General features: G+C 38.1%; 1 protein-coding gene across 4 annotated transcripts in view; it reads right to left on the bottom strand.

Annotated features, from left to right (window-relative positions):
* Positions 1 to 323: 323 nt before the first annotated feature.
* The window catches only part of SLC38A1 (solute carrier family 38, member 1), a 64,165-nt gene continuing 47,072 nt past the window's right edge, over positions 324 to 17,416 (bottom strand). For all 4 annotated transcript variants that reach the window (XM_012638468.1, XM_012638469.1, XM_012638470.1 and 1 more), the window contains 12 exons: positions 14,301 to 14,374; positions 12,778 to 12,870; positions 12,412 to 12,493; positions 11,268 to 11,350; positions 9,709 to 9,767; positions 9,477 to 9,590; positions 8,153 to 8,232; positions 6,436 to 6,536; positions 4,182 to 4,300; positions 3,481 to 3,622; positions 3,281 to 3,378; positions 324 to 1,601 (listed from right to left, as the gene is read on the bottom strand). In XM_012638468.1, coding sequence (XP_012493922.1) covers positions 1,503 to 1,601; positions 3,281 to 3,378; positions 3,481 to 3,622; positions 4,182 to 4,300; positions 6,436 to 6,536; positions 8,153 to 8,232; positions 9,477 to 9,590; positions 9,709 to 9,767; positions 11,268 to 11,350; positions 12,412 to 12,493; positions 12,778 to 12,870; positions 14,301 to 14,374 — 1,144 coding nt within the window. In that variant the 3' untranslated portion in view covers positions 324 to 1,502. The remainder of the gene's footprint in view (positions 1,602 to 3,280; positions 3,379 to 3,480; positions 3,623 to 4,181; positions 4,301 to 6,435; positions 6,537 to 8,152; positions 8,233 to 9,476; positions 9,591 to 9,708; positions 9,768 to 11,267; positions 11,351 to 12,411; positions 12,494 to 12,777; positions 12,871 to 14,300; positions 14,375 to 17,416) is intronic.

Here is a 17,416-nt window from a genome sequence, read left to right as displayed (position 1 = left end):
TTAGGGGAATGCAGCCCTGGTTGCTGTCCCTCATTCCTTTCCCAGCTACCTTGTCCCAAACTCCCTTCTCTTTCAGTCTCTTTGTAGTTTCCTTCTACTCCCTTTAGGAGAGATGAGAGTATGAGGCAACTCTGTCCTCCTGCATGGGTCAGTTGGGGCAGGCAGTTATGGCCCACCCCTTGGTTGGGGATGAGAAGAAGCAACAGCACAGACACTAAAGTCCTCTTGTCTTCCCCATCTGGGGGAAGGAAGGTACGCACTGGAAGGTACGCACTGATTTTGTCAGATGCTCTTCACAAAGACTATGTCTGAGGGTTTTTTCCCAAGACTCTGGAGAGTTAATGGAGAAGAAATAGAAATGAGGCTTATTTAAGGTACAAAAATCTTACATTTGTAATAACCTAGATTTATAGATATAAAACAAGTCTTTTAAAGACTTCCCTAAAGTACCCAATATAAAACAGGAATTACTTATCTTAGATCATCCTTAGGTACACATTATTCTCTGTGCAAACAGCTGGTGGACATGACTAAAAGCTGCTGGGCTTATAATTTACTAAAACATTTTTTTCCTCCCTTCAGCAATACAGGTGGAGGGTTGAAGGCTATCTGCATCAGAGGAATATTTTCTTAGGTATTTTGGACAATCTTTTCAGAGCAGGTGCCATGGGTCTTCCTCAGCAAAAGTCGACTCAGACTAGAGTAACTTTGACGCAAGTTGCCAAGAGGGAAACAAAACTTCAATTGCTATATTACTCAAATGTGTGGCTTAATTTAATTACCAAGGTAAGAATCATTCTCACCTGCTTCCCAGCTGAGAACACTGGCTAGAGAATGTCTCTGTACGGGCTGGGATATAGTACCAGCAAGGCCACTGGACTGTCCACGCTCAGCTGCCAGGTGATCAGAGCCACCTCAAATATTGGGCATGCTCTGATCCTACAGTGGCACGTGCCCCATGACTCTCAGATGATTATCCCTGTGTGCTATGTTAACCAAAATAGGCAAATTATTTACGAAACCATTTTTTTTTTCTGTAAAGCAAAATAAATATATACAATTCAAGATTCTTTTCTCTTCTAAAAAGGTACAGATAGTGTGAGTCTGAACATCAGTAGGAAAATTATTTCAGAATCTGGATGTATAATAAATAAACATGATTGATGATCATGTTTTCAAAGTTCTAAGAGACTGTGAAGCCACAAAACATAGAGTTAGGAGGGTGAAAAATAATTGACTGTGAAAAGTACTGGGAAATACGCTTGCATGAAATTTGAAAAAAAAAAAAATCCCACAATCCCTAAATTGATCCCAAATCTTGGAGGGACTCGACCCATTATAGAAACAGGTCTCTATTTTGTGACCAAAGAGTTATTCTGTTTTAAATATCCTGTAAATTTTTGTTTGCTTCTGTAAACTTGCAAAAGAAGTGATGAGACGTTGCTGATGTGTGGGGGCTTGATTGAGCAGATGACAGGAATGTTTTCTTTCCTCGGCTGGTCTCAGTGGCCTTCGTCACCACTCGAGCAGGCCCAGTCATAGATGACCAAGGGAATGCTGACCAAGGAGAACAATACCCCCAGACCCAAGAAAAGGGCAGCCTGCAACAACAGAAAGGGTTATTTTCAGGGCAGCAAATATTTTCCACCTGCACCTGGGGAAAAAAAATAGAAATGTTTTCCCTCTCCCTTTGTGTCCCCTTGTGTTTGGAGTTTGTCACAACCATTGCTGAACTATAAGGATCTTTCTAAAATTGTGTGACTCTGATCCTGCATAGATGGAAAAAGAAGAAAAACAAGCTAAGTACCTCAGCCTCTACATTTTGTTCTTTGACTTCATGGTCACCACTAGTGTATCCATTCCACAAATGATGGGTGTCTTTACAGCTTCTTTCAAACTGAGATTACAACAAACAAACAAAAAAACAGACCTTGGAAAATATCCAGGTCATTTTGTTATCTCGCTCCCTACCAACCTAGCTTATCACGGGCAGGCAAACGTTTCTGTTTGAAAAAGTGGAAAAAAGACATGCAAAGCAAAGTAGATTTGGGCAAATGAAATAGGAAATAGCTGTTCAAAAACTACGGCACTCGAAGGGCTGGTAAAGGCCACAGGGGCTGGATTACTAAATCCAAAACCTGGAGAACATGAGATGATAAATTGCTTGGCCTTGAGCATATCCAGTGAGTCTGTGGGGACAAGGATAAAGCACCATCGTGGGTCTGGCCTAACTCCCGGTGGTCCCTACATGACAGGCACTTGTCTAAGGCCATTCGGTAGACCCTACTACCAGTTTTATTATGGGAGCAGGGTTGGAGAGGCTCAGAGGATTCAAGGCAACAGGTCTCCTCCATTTTCAGATTTAATTGGGATCTATTTTTCTGCTGTGCTAGAGTGAATGCTCCTTCCTCTCTGTCTTCATGAGGCCCCTACAGGTAGGGCTTAGAGGGGTTCTAGACTTATGGCTTCTGGGGTGATCCTCTTGGGGAACAGGATGCTCTACTGGCATTAATGCTGCTTCCCTGAAATGCGCAGGATGATCCCTCTGCCTATGATCTATCATGTGGATCTGTTGACTCGGATAACAGGTTCAATTATGGTGCTTACACTAGCTGGGAGGGTAGCTGAGAAGCCTTCTCTGAGGCTGAGCAAAATGGTGCTCCAGAAGGGACTCAGGTAGCAGCCACTTCACCCCTGCTTCCCTCACTGTCTCCAAGTGCACCACATTCAAGATGCCCTTGAACTTCACCAGACCTAGAAACAAGAATCCCAATATAGAAAGGTAGTTTTTGAATCCAGGTCTGTTGCTCCAAAGCATTTCTGTCAAATCATAACAAGACTCTTTAAGCTAACTTAGACATTTTCATTAAGGCATTGCATGTTCCCTGGCTGTCGGGAGAAGTTACATGACCAGAAATCGTACAGAAACAGTACACTGCATAAAATCTTGGAGTCCCTCTCCACTTCAGATCTTGCTAATGACAAGGCATCGCCCTCTGGAGACACAGGAGGATGAACGTCCATTCTCCTGGCTGGCCATGCCCTAGGGCAGAACAAAAGCTGAGGCACAGTAAGAATAAAACCAGAAGAGAGATTTTGAGGGAATGGAGAAGATTTTGATGTGATATTTTAAATCTCCTAAGTGGGAAAGCTACAGGGCTGCTGTTTCCCTTCAAGGCCACTGAAAGTAGTCTTAGATGGTGGAGAGATGGACTCTTTATTTGGTAAATTTAAGTGGAAAACTAATCAAGAACGTTAGAGTGGCTGGCAAAAGACATACCCAAATTCTTTCGGTTCCTTTATCTCCATCCTGGTTTGTGATTTTTAAATAAAGAGATGAAGGAAGAATGAAAATGAGCATATTAGCAGATGTAACTCCTGTAAAATAAAAAAAGGAGAGAAAGTTTAGAGTTATCATTGAGAAACTGCAGCTTTAAACAGCTGCTGTAGAATGACAGGTGCAAAGTCATAAAGCCATACCTACGACCCCAAAAATATCTTTCATGGAGGGTATGAAGATCACCAACAAGTTGATAATAACCAATAGTATGAAGGTAACCACAGTATGACGACATAAATTAAACTTTGTTTTTTTAGCCAGTTCAAATAAAGATGAACGAACCTGTAGGAAAGAAAACAGATTCTGTAAGGACCAATAGCATGCCAACCTCCACCTTTCTTGGCAGAGAAATTCATTTATTGGTCCATAGGAATTTGTAAAATGTTTTGTAATGTCTAGTGAATTTATAGGTAGCTTAACAGTTTTGGAAGTATGGGGGCTTGACTTAAGATGCAAAGTATTTTTATTTATGAATAGTAGTTTTCTTTTGGGAGGGGTAATTTCTGTCTCTGTTTTATCTAAGAATTAAGTGTTCCCTTCTGGTCCTTCTATATTTTACTGTCATGAATGACTGAGATCCAAACATTCTATCTATGTTTCTCCATAAAAAAGAGGGACAAATTAATTAAAATAGAGATTCACTCCATCAGAGGCTACACTGACTCACTGATGCCACTTGCTTTCCAAAGAGCCTGAACTCAGTCTTGGGATCCTTCCCGGATGCAGTTTCAATATCCCAGGAAAGTTACCTGGGGGAAGCTTTCTCTGCAACAGGCTCCGGAAGGCAGGAGGAAAGGCGAGACCTCGGCCTTTCTCATATTGCACGGAGGCCTTTACTCACCGTGAAAAACAACACAGGCACCGTGAGGATCACAGCGACGATGACAGCCAGCCGCACTGTCAGGATGAGAATGTCGTCTTTATTCTGGTACTTGTGAAGGAGGTCTGACTGCACAGTTTCTGAACAAGGGAAAAGAGGGTTTTGAAAGGAGACAAAAGTACATGACTGAATGACAGTTGGTTTTTTCTGAACAATAAAGAATTTGTAAACTAAAAGGCAAGGAAAGCAATGTGTTGAGGTGCCTATTAAAACAATTAATGAAGCTGAGAAGAAAAATCCCTGTGTGAGACATGCTCCACTGTGCATATATAACTTTAGCTAAAAGGAATTTAAAGCTGCACAGAGTGGGAATGCTTAATTTATACTAAACTAAACCCAGGAGTACAATGGTATTAAAAAATGAAACATACGAGGGGGGAGGGGGAGGAGGGGAGATGGGAGGAGGGGACGGGTATTTGCATACACAAAGAGTGCAATGCGCACCACCTGAAGGATGGACATACTTGAAACTCAGACTTGGCGGGGGAGGGGGGCAAGGGCAACATATGTAACCTAAACATCTGCACCCCTATAATATGCTGAAGTAAAAAAAAAAAAATGAAACATACGGTTGAAGCACGAACCTCTGCTTAAGCTAGACTTTCCCCCACTTGGGCCTAATCTTCAAACCACACCCAACAGTCACAGTCTTGCAGGAGAGACTGCAGGCCACATGGGGCATCTTTCAAACTCTCTTCCTAGAACCCAACTTCTGGTGGCCCAGCAGCAGAGGTGTGAGCTGAACTTAACCACTATTAGGAAATAATTCTTCTCTTCCATGTATGTTTTTCTTGTTTAAAAAAAAAAATTAGTTTATGTAATAGTTTGAACTTTTTCTCAACTTGGAACTGCAGAAAGTGTTATTTCAAAGACTACCATAGCTGGAATGGCAGTCACGGAGAGCACGAAAACGCTCACTCTTCTGACAAGAGATCATCTCCTCTCCTGTCTCTTTCGAGGGCTTCTCACTGCCCCAGTCTCAAGGTTCTGGGCTTAGAATTCAAATGCTTATCTGTACTATAGAGCTTGGTCTCAGTTTCTGAGAAAGGACCATAAATTATAATAAAAATCTCATTAGTTCCAATTTCCCTGATTCAAAATTCATAACCAATTAAAAATAGCTGAGCCTGTTCCTTTAACCTAAGAGGAATAAAAGTGTTTGGTATTCTATTATAGGTGAAAAGAAATGGGATTTACAAAGAAAAATCATACCTTGAACAAGATAACAGTGTGACTGTTTTAACTATTAATAACATTAAGTTCTCTCTCTCTTCCTCCCTTTACCCACCCCCAGCCCTGCAACTCTGCATGAACCTTAGAAACAACATTTTCATGCAAAAAATTAAATATGGTATTTATGAATTCATTAGACAATGTTATTCTCTATTCCTTGTGAAAATGATAATACTAACTGTAAAATCAGAGTAGCCTTTCTCTCCAAGCTGAATTAATAATCTTTAAATGTGTTTAAATTTTGAGACATTTGTGTTTATGAAAAAAAAATACCCCAAAGAAATATTATTTAATAGAGAAGATTGTGAAATATATGTTTTTAAATTAGGTTCCCAATTATAATGATAATGAAAGATCTTTTAAATAAAGCTACAGGATAATTTGAACAGGAAAGGATCAAGTAGTAGCAAAAACAGGTAAACTGTTCATAGAGTCAGCAAAAGTTATAAATAAAGGCTTGTTCCCCTCTTCAGATTTCATTTCTGTTAACTTTCTATGTCATTCCTTCAAATCTTTACAAGGCTCCAACTTTGGTGAACAATTAGGCATTTTATTTTTAATTAACGCAGAGTGTCATGAGTGTAGCACTGTGCTCTTTCTCACTTTCCACATCTGTCTCTGTCTCTCTTTTCTATTAATGGCATCTGACCCAATTTGCAGTGTCAATTAGGAAAGCCTTCTCTGATATAGTTTTAAATTGTCCTCACTAAAAGTGGCACACTTCTAAAATGCAATTTCTTTTGAGGACACTATTAGGAGAAAAAATTACAGTATATTGTTCCAGTAATTATTCTATTCTGCAGTCTGCATGCCTATGTTAAGGAACCGTTGCCACTTGCTTTATGTAGAAGAAAAAAACCAGCAAAACCAACGGATAGCTTTGTTGCTTTCTTTGGCTTCCATGTTAAAAGTTATTTTAATACTGACTTTTACTAATTTATTTAAAAATACTTATATTTATGTACCAGCAGAAACGACTTACCATAGAATGTCAAGTAGCCAAAAATGGCAGTCAAGAAGTACATAACGAACATGGCAAAAAAGGAGATGTTTGAAACCATCTGCATTTTTTTCTGTGATCGGCTAAAAACAAAGATAAAGGAATTTGAAAAGTTAAAAATCATTTTACTGAATTTAAGCACCAGTGTTAACACTGAACAATACTAACTTATCTTTCCTTCTACCAGGTTAGGGCAGATCTGAGCAGCTGAAATTTCTCCTGGCAATTATGCCAGTTTAGAACAACTTCTTCCATATCGATTGGTTATTGTGAGGGAGAGATTCATGGAACTGTACTCCCTTGAGCGTTCTCCCCATTCTTTTGAAAGAATATCAAGTTCTCATCTGAAGGGCAGATAGTAATTTTTTTAGTATTTGTGTTTGATATTATCTCCGCACTGGCTGGGCATGGGAAAAAAGGCAGAAAAGATTCAAGTGCTGTTCTCTGAGCCCCATTGATCAGTGGCAGAGCTGGAACTTGACCTCAGGTGTTCTGTCTCCAAAGCTACAGTTTAGGTTCTGGTTTCCCCATCAAGTAGCCCCAGGCACACACCTGGAAGTCTGTACGTCACCAGAGCAAGAAGTACCAGGAGATCATAGCTGCGATAATGGAGGGCTCTACTCCTTAGGTCAAGTTTACTCTGGGGTTGAGATGACCCTTTAAGATTCTTCAACTGCCCCAGAAAATCTACAGGACTTGTATTCAATACAGACCACAGATAGTCATAACATTTTGTTGTGTCATAACAAGAAACCTGGGATGTCATGGGAATATGGAAAATAAGAAAAACTGAGAAGTATACACTTAAGAAAATTATAAACTAAATGCTAAAACTATTAAAAGATGCCAAAGACATATTTAAATTGCCTAAATAGAGGACTATAAAGTAGAAATGATATTTATGTAGATAGATGTAGATATTTTAAAATTTAGTCATGTATCAATTAAATATGAAAGAGGAAGAATTGTGAGTGAATTCAATGCTAAATGACATCGACTTTATTTTTGTCAAAATGGAAATAAATAACTATATTGTATATTTTTTCTGAGTTTAAGGTTATGCCATGATGACTACTTTTATATAGAATAAGTCTGATAACAGTAGGTTAAAAAGAGAACACATAAGGACGTTTATAAGCAGGCTTTTAGTTTTCTTGAAAACAGCAATCAGAAATAAATCTACAGAATCATTTTAGTAGTTTAAAATGAATAACAATATTCTTTTTTCTAGTTTGTAGTCTTAACATTACTTTCTTATTGTCTGATTAATCAGCTTTTCCACCCAAACCAACAGGCAAATCAGAAACAACATATTTAGCAGTTTACAAATAAATCTGAAGATTATCATCCACTTATAAGCATAAGTAATGGAAAGCAACATAAATATTTGAACTCTTCTAAGTAATACAGTTTTGAAAAATTAAACTAAAAATTTAATTTAAGAATTAAATTAACTAACATGGTTGGTCACTTTCTATGTTTATGGCCAAAAAATACTGCAGCTTTCTGATTTTTCTTGCTTTCTTGTTTCTTAAAATACAATACTTGCTCAAGAATGGCAGAATGTTGGTAAATGTTGAAGCTGGGTGGTGAATCCTCAGTGGTTCATTATACCAATCTGTTTACTTTAACACAGTACTTGCCTATTAATGAGGGGATGTAAAATAATCAAGATATAAAAATTAAACAAATCTCTTACTCTTTAAGCTCACTGTAAATTGGCAGGACTGACGGGTGGCAGACAAATGCAAATGCAATGGTTGGTAACGCATACACGGTCTATTAGAAAGAAAAAAAATAGACATTAGGAAAAGACATTTTTACCATAAAAATGATACCGCTCCAGCATTTCTGAGCTGTCTTTTTATCTGACAGCTCTTCAGAATCCCTGGATTATTTGATTATTAGGAGGGTTTTGATCTCTAAAATAGAAACAGCTTTTCTAAGAGAGCTTATCTAGCTCGTGCCATTAGGCACTTGTCACAGAGGGACTTTAGATCTGGCTCACCTACAGCGTATTTTATATACTGCAGGCACAGCAAGAGCCCATGTGGCACTAGCCAGTCACATGGCATTTTTCCTACATCATCTCGCTGGGTCCCCACAACAACCCTGGACAGGAGACAGACCATTGCTCTTCTCCCGACTCGCTCCAACAGGTGAGGTGACTTGCCCAGGACGTCCACCCCTATTTTACTGCTCTCTGCCCCCTATCGGGTGCATCAGGCAGAGTTAAAAGATGCTCTCTGAAAAGAAAATTGGCTCCATGTTGCATTACTTTGGCTGTATCCTTAGAGTTAAAAGAGAGTGGGGGCAGGGATATCTATTTAGTTTTCTTAGACAAGGCTTTTAAAACTCTCAAACTCAATCCATGCAAAAAAGAAGCTGGCGGAGAAACAAGGAAAAGTAACCTATCTTAGGCCCTAACTGAACTGAGGCACTGTACCAGGCACAATCTAACAAGACCCTGTAGGACACAGAATAGATCCTCATTTTTACACAAGGGGTTGAGTGACTTGCCTGAGGATTCAAATCCAAGCATGCCTGACTCCCTAGTCCACTGTTCCCCACAGTACCAACAATATCATAATAGTATGGAAGCGTTTTAAGTGCCAGTTTGTGGTGGTATCTATATTTCAACTGTGCAAGCTGAGGAGGTCTGTGTTATTCCTTTTTGTCACCACCATAGAAGATGTAGTGGGCTAAGAATGTTATTAACCTGTTTTTAAAGCATCACCCAGCACTCTACACAGAAGAGAGGAACTGAGACAATTGTCCAGAATGGGATTCTCATAGCTCACGCTCACAGCTATCCTGCATGTGAATGGGTAAGAGGGAGTGTAAAATAAAACATTTGTGTCTTTTTCAAAGGTCTCTAAATGAATTTTGGAACATGGAAACAATGGTTCCATGTGTTCTTTTAAGAATGAATACATTCAAAACTGTAATTACAGCAAGTATGAGAAATATAATGCCCTTAATAAAAATGCTTGTTTTTATCTGTAAAGGATAGGGAAACTTACCTTTGAATTGAAGGTAACATATTTTGGCATACACGTCTCAGAAACCGTTGAATTAGGACTTGTTTGGTTTAGTGATGAAACAATGCAGGGAATTTGAAATTTCTTATAAATAACCTAGTATTAAAAAATAAGGTAGAAATAATGTAGAATTTAGTAAAGGCAGATAAGGAATAACTATTACATAGCATTGTACTATGACAAAACCAACCTAACCATTTCAATCAGCACTTACCACTATTAGGAAAAAAACCATACAGCTCAAGGAAAATCCACTAGTATAGCCAAGATACCCTTTGGGGGAAAAAAAAGGAAAAAATAAATTGTTACTATTACTTCGTTCATCACCTCATTTCTTTCAATGCATTATTTCAACATGGCTTGGGGCTCCAATAACATACATACATGGCGACGTGAATACAAGATTTACGGTGTGACAGTGCTACTTTGTGTGGCAAAAAATGGAGCTTTGAATGAAAACATTATATGTGTTTGACTCCAGTTCTCCCTGGCACACTAGAGAACGTAGATTCCCAGAATCCAGGAGAAAGAGCCTCCCAATTTTGGCCCTACATCTGTGGTGGTGTACTTTGCAGGAGTTCCACAGGCAAATCCATTTACTGCTAGATCCCCTTGATAGCTCTTTATTATGCACTTATTGTGTGCATACTGAATGTTAATTATAATACTTCTCTCCCCAGATGTCAGACAGCAGATAAAGTGAATTTCAAGTGATAAATTGAATATCTGGGGACCTTTACCTAGCTCCCCTTAGAATGCCTAGGAGATCTCCAGTCGCCACCGTTGTCTTCAGAAAGGCAGAGTTAAGTGGTCTCTCGGGACTGCGTTATTCTCATCCCAGAGGAAGAGCCTTTCTCTACCTAACTGAAAAGAGTTACCTCTATAGGTATAGAAGAGCCTAAACATAGACCCAGAAACCAGACAATTAAGTGTCTTTAAAAAAAAAAAATCTCTTATAAACCTCCGGGATAGCTACAGAGGTCTGATATTTTCTATACAAAACAAAACAAAAAACTGCAGCTCATAATCATTTTTGGAAGAACTTTAATCCAAACTTCTGCCTCCAATTAGCCCAGAATTAAAGAATATGTATTTTAGAGGTTTTTGACATGGATGGCAGTCTGGCCTCATTATTCAATGTATGAAATTCCCATAATATCAGGCATACTTGTCTCCAGATATAAGCATAAAAACAAAACAAATGTCAAAACCAAATGGATATGACTTGGAGATTATCCATTTTTGACTTTGACTTCTCTTTCTGCCTTTCAGTGAGGCAAATAATTGAGATTGCTGAGATTCTATAAATTTAATAGTGATTCCTAATACTTTGGGGTACAAATATAAGCAACTTTCTGTCTTGATATTAGATTTGAAAATCTCTTTGTCTAAATGATCAGAATATTTAAGACTTTATATAAGGAGAATTTCATTTTCTGGACTTTCAGAGTAGCCTGTCTCCAAAAAAAAAAAATAAATAAATAAATAAAAAGAAAAAGAAAAAGAAAAGAAAAGAAAAGAAAATAGCCCTGTCTATTCTGGCTCCAGAACCTCTCTTCTCCCCTCCACAGCTTAGTAGAAGGATTGAGAAAGTCACATACTGACCAATGTTGTTATCCTATATTAAAGTTGGGCCTGATCAATATTTGCGATTTATTATTCACTTAATCTTTACCCTACAAGTGGAAACAGAGAGCAAAGTTGTTCAATTTTAATCCGTTTCTGATTCATCTGGGCACTGTAGACTGTGGTAAAAGCAAGATCTTTCCTTACCTAGGTTCTTTAAGAGACAGAGAGGGAGAATTATGCCAAAGGTAACTATCACCACCAGAACTCGTCCATCCACATACCAGGCTCTGAAAAACATTTCAGTAGTTAGGTTATATTTTTTTAGAAAGTGACTTTTTTCCTCAAATGTAAAATTTCATAATATATTTTAATTAATTTTTTACTACTACCAATTTTTACCATTTTTTAAATTAATTAATTAATTTTTTAATTTCAGTTTACCGTTCATTTTAAAAATCATTATTCAAGTTTTACCCAAACACTTTAACCCGACCACTACTCATTTACTACAGCCTCACTCCCGTGTAACGGAAGAAGGGACATTGGTTTTTTTCCCTCCCTCATTGGCTAAATGTGGCATTCCTTTGAATTATTTACGTGGTTTCAAAGCTGAATGCATACATTGCATTCTGTTGGATTACAACTTGTCCTATCAATTATTTAGAAAGAAAGTTCCTTTTTGTTTTGCTCGTCTAATGTCAGCAAGAAACAAGTCATAACAGGTCGGCATTCCTCTTTCCCTGATCCCTTGGATTTGACCTTGAATCCTGAGGATGGAACACTAGGAATTTTGGCTTCTATGATTCTCCCTTGAAAGAAAACAGAGAAACTGAGACTGACAAGAACTGTTAAACAAGAGGGAGTCACAACATAATTGCAGTGCCAAATGTAGCTGCAAGATTTTCCAGGGTTAGCTGCACCTTTAATGAGGTTGGCCCATGTACATTTCGCTCCCGAAATGCAGTATCTCTTCAAGAAAGAGGCCAGGGTCTTCATTTTAGGATCTTCATGTATATTATTTTATTTTTTTGCATGTTCCACTTCTGTATTAAAAACACTCTATATCTGTTCTATTTCACAGAAACTAGACACAGATTTCAGGCTCTTGAGAAAATTCAGTATCTACTGTTTACAGCATGACAGATGAATCTACCTTTAAAATGTTCATATTCAAATGGCTCTCCCTTCTTCTTTCATTTATATGACCCCAAAGAAATTTACCGTTGAAACAACAAACAAAGGGAAAAAAAACAGCCCAGGAAAACTTTCTCTAATTTTCATAAAGCAAAAACTTTGGTTAGTCCAAATTTAAATTAAAAACATTTTAGTTATGCCAAAAGAAACTTACGAAAATGCCTCTTCCTTTCCCATTAGAAACTTTATGGCAGAGGGTAGTTCATTTTTTACTATGAAGAGGTAGCTCAGCATTGCTAGAGGAAAATGAGAACATTTTTAGAAAGAAGATACTAAGGCTCATGTTACCAGCTATATAAAAAGCTACCAGCCATTCTTAGATTAACCTTCAGTAAGACACAAAGGCAGTTTTAGCCACTCTCGCGGGATACTTGGCTTTAAATAAAGTGACTGCTGTCTCTGCTTTACTTTCCAAGTGCCATTTTGGCAATAAGGATAATAACTACTTGAATTATGTTAAAATTCATGTGGCCACCCAACCATCAGTATTAAAGTTATGTATAGAAAAGCATGTTCTTACCTCCAGTGTTCTGTAGAGAAGTAGCCCCAAAGATTACGAGCTTCCCTGTGGTGCCAAAGACTTGTTCTCCCAGCTTTTCATAAACCATGCAGCCTATGTAAAAATCAGATTTGAGAACACAGGTAATGACACGATTCTAAAAGTTAAAACAGCCAAAATTTCATCCTTCTATTGACCATCCCCCAAGTTATTTTGTCCCTTTCTCAAGTCATACAAATAGCTACCTTGGCTTTGCAAGGGTTAAGGCATTCTCATAATAAAACAACCTCTTGACTTTTTAAAATGTCAGACATGACCACCATTTCTCCTTTTCCAAGTCGGCTACCAAACCATTACAATTAAACTATTAGGTCATAAGACTTATTTTTAACTATCTCTACCTTACTGAGGGGGAAATTCCCAGTGATCATTTTCTCAGGTCTGGAATCTACCATCAAAATAAAGATTCGATGAAAAAAAAATCCTGATGGTTGAGACAAAGATTCCTTTTGAATTAATTACCTAAACTGATTAGCCTAACAAAGAATTATCTTAATAACATCACATCAATGCCTCTGTGTTCTAAATATAATAACAAGCTGAGAAACATCTTAATAGTTATGACATAATAATTCTGATCATTTGTAAAATTTAGTTCAAAGACGTGCAACTCACAAAAGACAGCAACAGACAAATCTGTCAAAAGAATAATTTGGCTGCTGGAAAATTCAAGTGTTCAACTAGCTCATCTCAATAAATACTAAAATTTGAAACCATCCTTTTTAAAAAAAGTGTTTATATTTCTTTATAACAATTTAGTTCATGTTTTTGAAAGGTTCACAGAAAGTGATATGGGTTGGCTATAATTAAACCTTTGTTTAATTTCTCATAAGGCTGGTGTTTAAACTAGACAATGGCTAGATCCTCAACTTATCACAAAATGTTCCAGTTAAATGGAGTCATCTATATACAATAATAGCTGGCCAATGTGGTTTCAGCGAATGTAAAAGTCAAAGTATTACAAACGTAATCCAGTGTCCCAGGAATAGAAAATAAACACTTCAGGTATTACACTGCCCAGAGTGTTTGAAGTCTCTTCACAGTTCACTCACTCCCACACTGCCTCAGGAGGAACATCTCCTCTTTGGAATATGCACAAAAGAGAATGAAAGGTCTGTTTACTTTTAAAGCTTTGGAAGCTATAACACAAAAACGTGAGATCTTTGTTCTAGATTTATAAAGACCTAAGGAAAAACTGAAGCCTTTAAAATGAAATCATCTTAAACTAGAAAAACAGTTATAATTGAGAATTCATTTTAAATGACAATATTAGTTGTTCATTGTCCATGACAATTTAATTTACATTTTGCTGCAACTGTTTCTCTAGATAAACACCACCATCAGTTTTCCAATTACCGTAGGTCAAAGTAGTCTCTCTTTTCAATAACCAAATTGTTGTGCAGAGAGAGCGTCATTTGTTCACAATATCACCAGGGAAATCATTCACCCTGGCTTTAACAAAATCAGACATATTCTCAGCTTACCTGTTTCTTTTGAACAGATCAATAGAAGGTTTATTGAATATATAGACAGCAATGTCACAGAAGTCAAAAGTATCCTAAATCAAAGAAAATAAATCTTGTTGTAATAACTACAAAAAAATAATTCTGACCTTACATTTTAGAAGGGCAAAGACTTATTTATATGGTTAACACTATTTGTTAATAGTACACAAATTTTGGAACCTATTAGTCATCACTGCTTTAAAATCGTCAATAAAAATGTCCTACCAAATAAAGAAGTGCTCATTAGAATCTGAGTGACTCCAACAGTTCAAATCCTTAACGTAATTCAAAGCCCAAATACCTCTCTGGGAACATTTCAGTTGATTTGATTTTAAAACAACATTATGAAAGGGAGCTTTTGTCGTCTATGGGGTACTCTCTGTTACATCTGGGTGAGAAAGTGTCAGAAAGGAGTATGTATGGGGAGCAGTGAAGAGAAAGGCTGGCGGTGACCCTAGAAGGGTGACCATGTGACTTTGGGCAACTTGCTTAGCTTCTTTCATCTCCAGATTCCTCCCTCGCCTACAACATGAAGACAAGACTAATGATGTCTAGGGTTCTTTTCATCTGTCACGCTATGGCTATTTTTGCATCTATACACTGGACCACCAATATAACTTGCTTTTTTTTTGCACCTGGTTCCTTTTAGATGAATAAGCACCTCTTTTAGCTAATGGGAAAATTTTGACAAGCAAGTATAATGAAAAGATTTTCTTGAATGACAAACTCATGTTTTTGTTTTAATACATCTGGCTCCTTATTAAACCCTTCTCAAGAAAAAAAAAAGCACAGTTAAAATGATGTGGGAGATTACATAGATTATTTCTGAATCATTTTGTTACAATAGACATGATAATTGAAAATAAACTCTATTTATTAGAAAGAAAAAAAATTCAGTCCCCAATGAAACCGTTCACTTCCTTATGTAAGAAAATATATCCCCAGAACAATAATACATCACCGCAACTGATTCCATGCTTGGGTAATTAAAGGCAATTATTTTTCCAGTAAGTGCTGTTTGAGAAGCACCTGGCACATCATGCCGTTCTCTCTGCCTGGGCTGCCTCCTCCCCACTACTCCCCTCTCCCTGTACACCTGTTGAACCCCTGCTCTAGGCCCCAGCTCAGATGCCACCTCCTCAGGTGCCTTCCCTCGCCCCAGGCAGGATGACTGCTCCTTAGCTCTCTCTGGTCCTGCAGCATTTGTTTCTCCTGCATGCAAAGCAGCCATGGGGAGATAAGCAGGGAGTACAGAATGGTCAACAGCAGAACAGACGGACTGTCAGAAACTGGCTAGAAAACAAAAGAGGGGCAGAGCTCAGCAGAGGCAAAATAAACACTGGGAGAAAGAACAGAAAACCCAACACTTTGGGTAAAGGCCAAGCTGACCTGCCGATAAAGGGGAATTTAGGTTAAGATGATTGTTAAGGAAGTGCATTCAGATATTTATTTCGCTAGGATCCTTGAGTGAGGAAGGTGATTAAGAGGGTAAGTCCCTTGTTACCTATTCTGGTTGAGGGACACGAGGACTTGAGACTAAGCATTTATTAACCAATTAGTAGTTTTGAAATGTGTCATGGAACATGATTAATGTGCTCTGTGAGAGAATAAGATACGGAACCTATTTGTGGCATGATTTTTTCCCATCTTATAAGCAACATTTATGTTGAAGAAACAAACTTTGAGTTTCACTCAGAGTTGACTCATGTTTTCAGGGATACTGAACATTAAGTGGCCACTTCTGTCTGTGCATGTGACAAGCCCTAGAGGATTTCTGTATGGCACAGAATGGCATGGGCTTCCTGGTGGTGACAGCATGGGTGCCATCTTAGGACAAGCCACATGTGTTCTGTAGTGACCATGTGCCCTGTTGGGTCAACTCTGCTGGGACTGACCAGGAGACGGGGGATATTACTATAGGCCCAAGGCTAATGAATAAAGAGTATGACCTATAGGAGCTGTGCACCTAGCAAGAAGGGATAATTACTAACATCTACATAATGATTTACCAAAGGCCCTAACCCTGGGAGAACTGGGTGTTAATTAGCAGAAGAAACATTTGAAGGAAACATTTGTTCCCTCAGCTAGTAGCTGCTGGAACCACACGGCTCTTGCCCACCGCTGCCTCTTAACATGTGCTATGGGTTAGATCTCTTTGTAGATGATGCTCAGCTGGGCTCCGGCCTTTGCAAGATGTGAGAGATTTCTTCACAAATTCCCATCACTCCTTTTCCCTTCTCAAGTGAGAGAAAAGTGTTGATCAGGGAAGATTTTAGCAGGGTGTTCACCTGTCTTCCTCCTCACACTTAAACACAGCAGAATAAGGTGCCCCCACAGTGATGAAAACCACCCCCTTGCTCCTGTGTTTAAGAGATATAACACTGCACCCCAGAGGAAAGGGCCTAGAGTGAGAATCCAACAGCCTTTGCCTTGAATCATCTGCTCTCTGAAGACTCTCTTCTCTTTGTCACTCCCAAAATACAAATAGATCTTCTCTTCCAAGACTGAAAACCGATATAAAACAAAAAACTTTTTCTACCAGGTCACTAAGAGGCAAAGCATATGAGTAAAATTCTAAGAATGCTTTAGACTATACCAGATTATGGCATTAATGGGATTAAAATTTAGAAAAAGTACACCCCCTTATTCAGATTCTTAGAAAGAAGCAATATGTTGTTTAATTGACTCTAATAGATACTAGAATAATTTAAGACAAGCCAGGGATGGCTCGAGACACAGAAACTATGACATCTAAAAGAGCAAAGGGGAATAACTGGAGAGAATCTGATGATTTATTTGAACATTTCTGTTTTGAGCATGATTATACCCTTATTTGTTCAAATTGATACTTGTACATATAATTACAGTTTCCTGAAAGAGTAACACACACTAAGATTCCTGTGCTAACACAGAGGAACACAAGTGATTCCTTTTTTTATTTCATCTGGATATAATTTAAGCCTCCACACTGCTAACCATTGACCCAAAATTTTAATATGGCTAAGGCAAAAACTGGTGGCTGAAAAAGGCATATTTACACGGAATGAAAGCTTAGCAATTTACAACTGGGTCACCAAGGTGGTATTTCAGACTAT

This window comes from Propithecus coquereli, unplaced genomic scaffold (assembly GCF_000956105.1).
Source record: "Propithecus coquereli isolate 6110/MARCELLA unplaced genomic scaffold, Pcoq_1.0 Scaffold13, whole genome shotgun sequence".
Classification (NCBI taxonomy): domain Eukaryota; kingdom Metazoa; phylum Chordata; class Mammalia; order Primates; family Indriidae; genus Propithecus; species Propithecus coquereli.
Note: the sequence above shows the minus strand (reverse complement) of the source record. Positions and strands in the feature narration are given on the sequence as shown.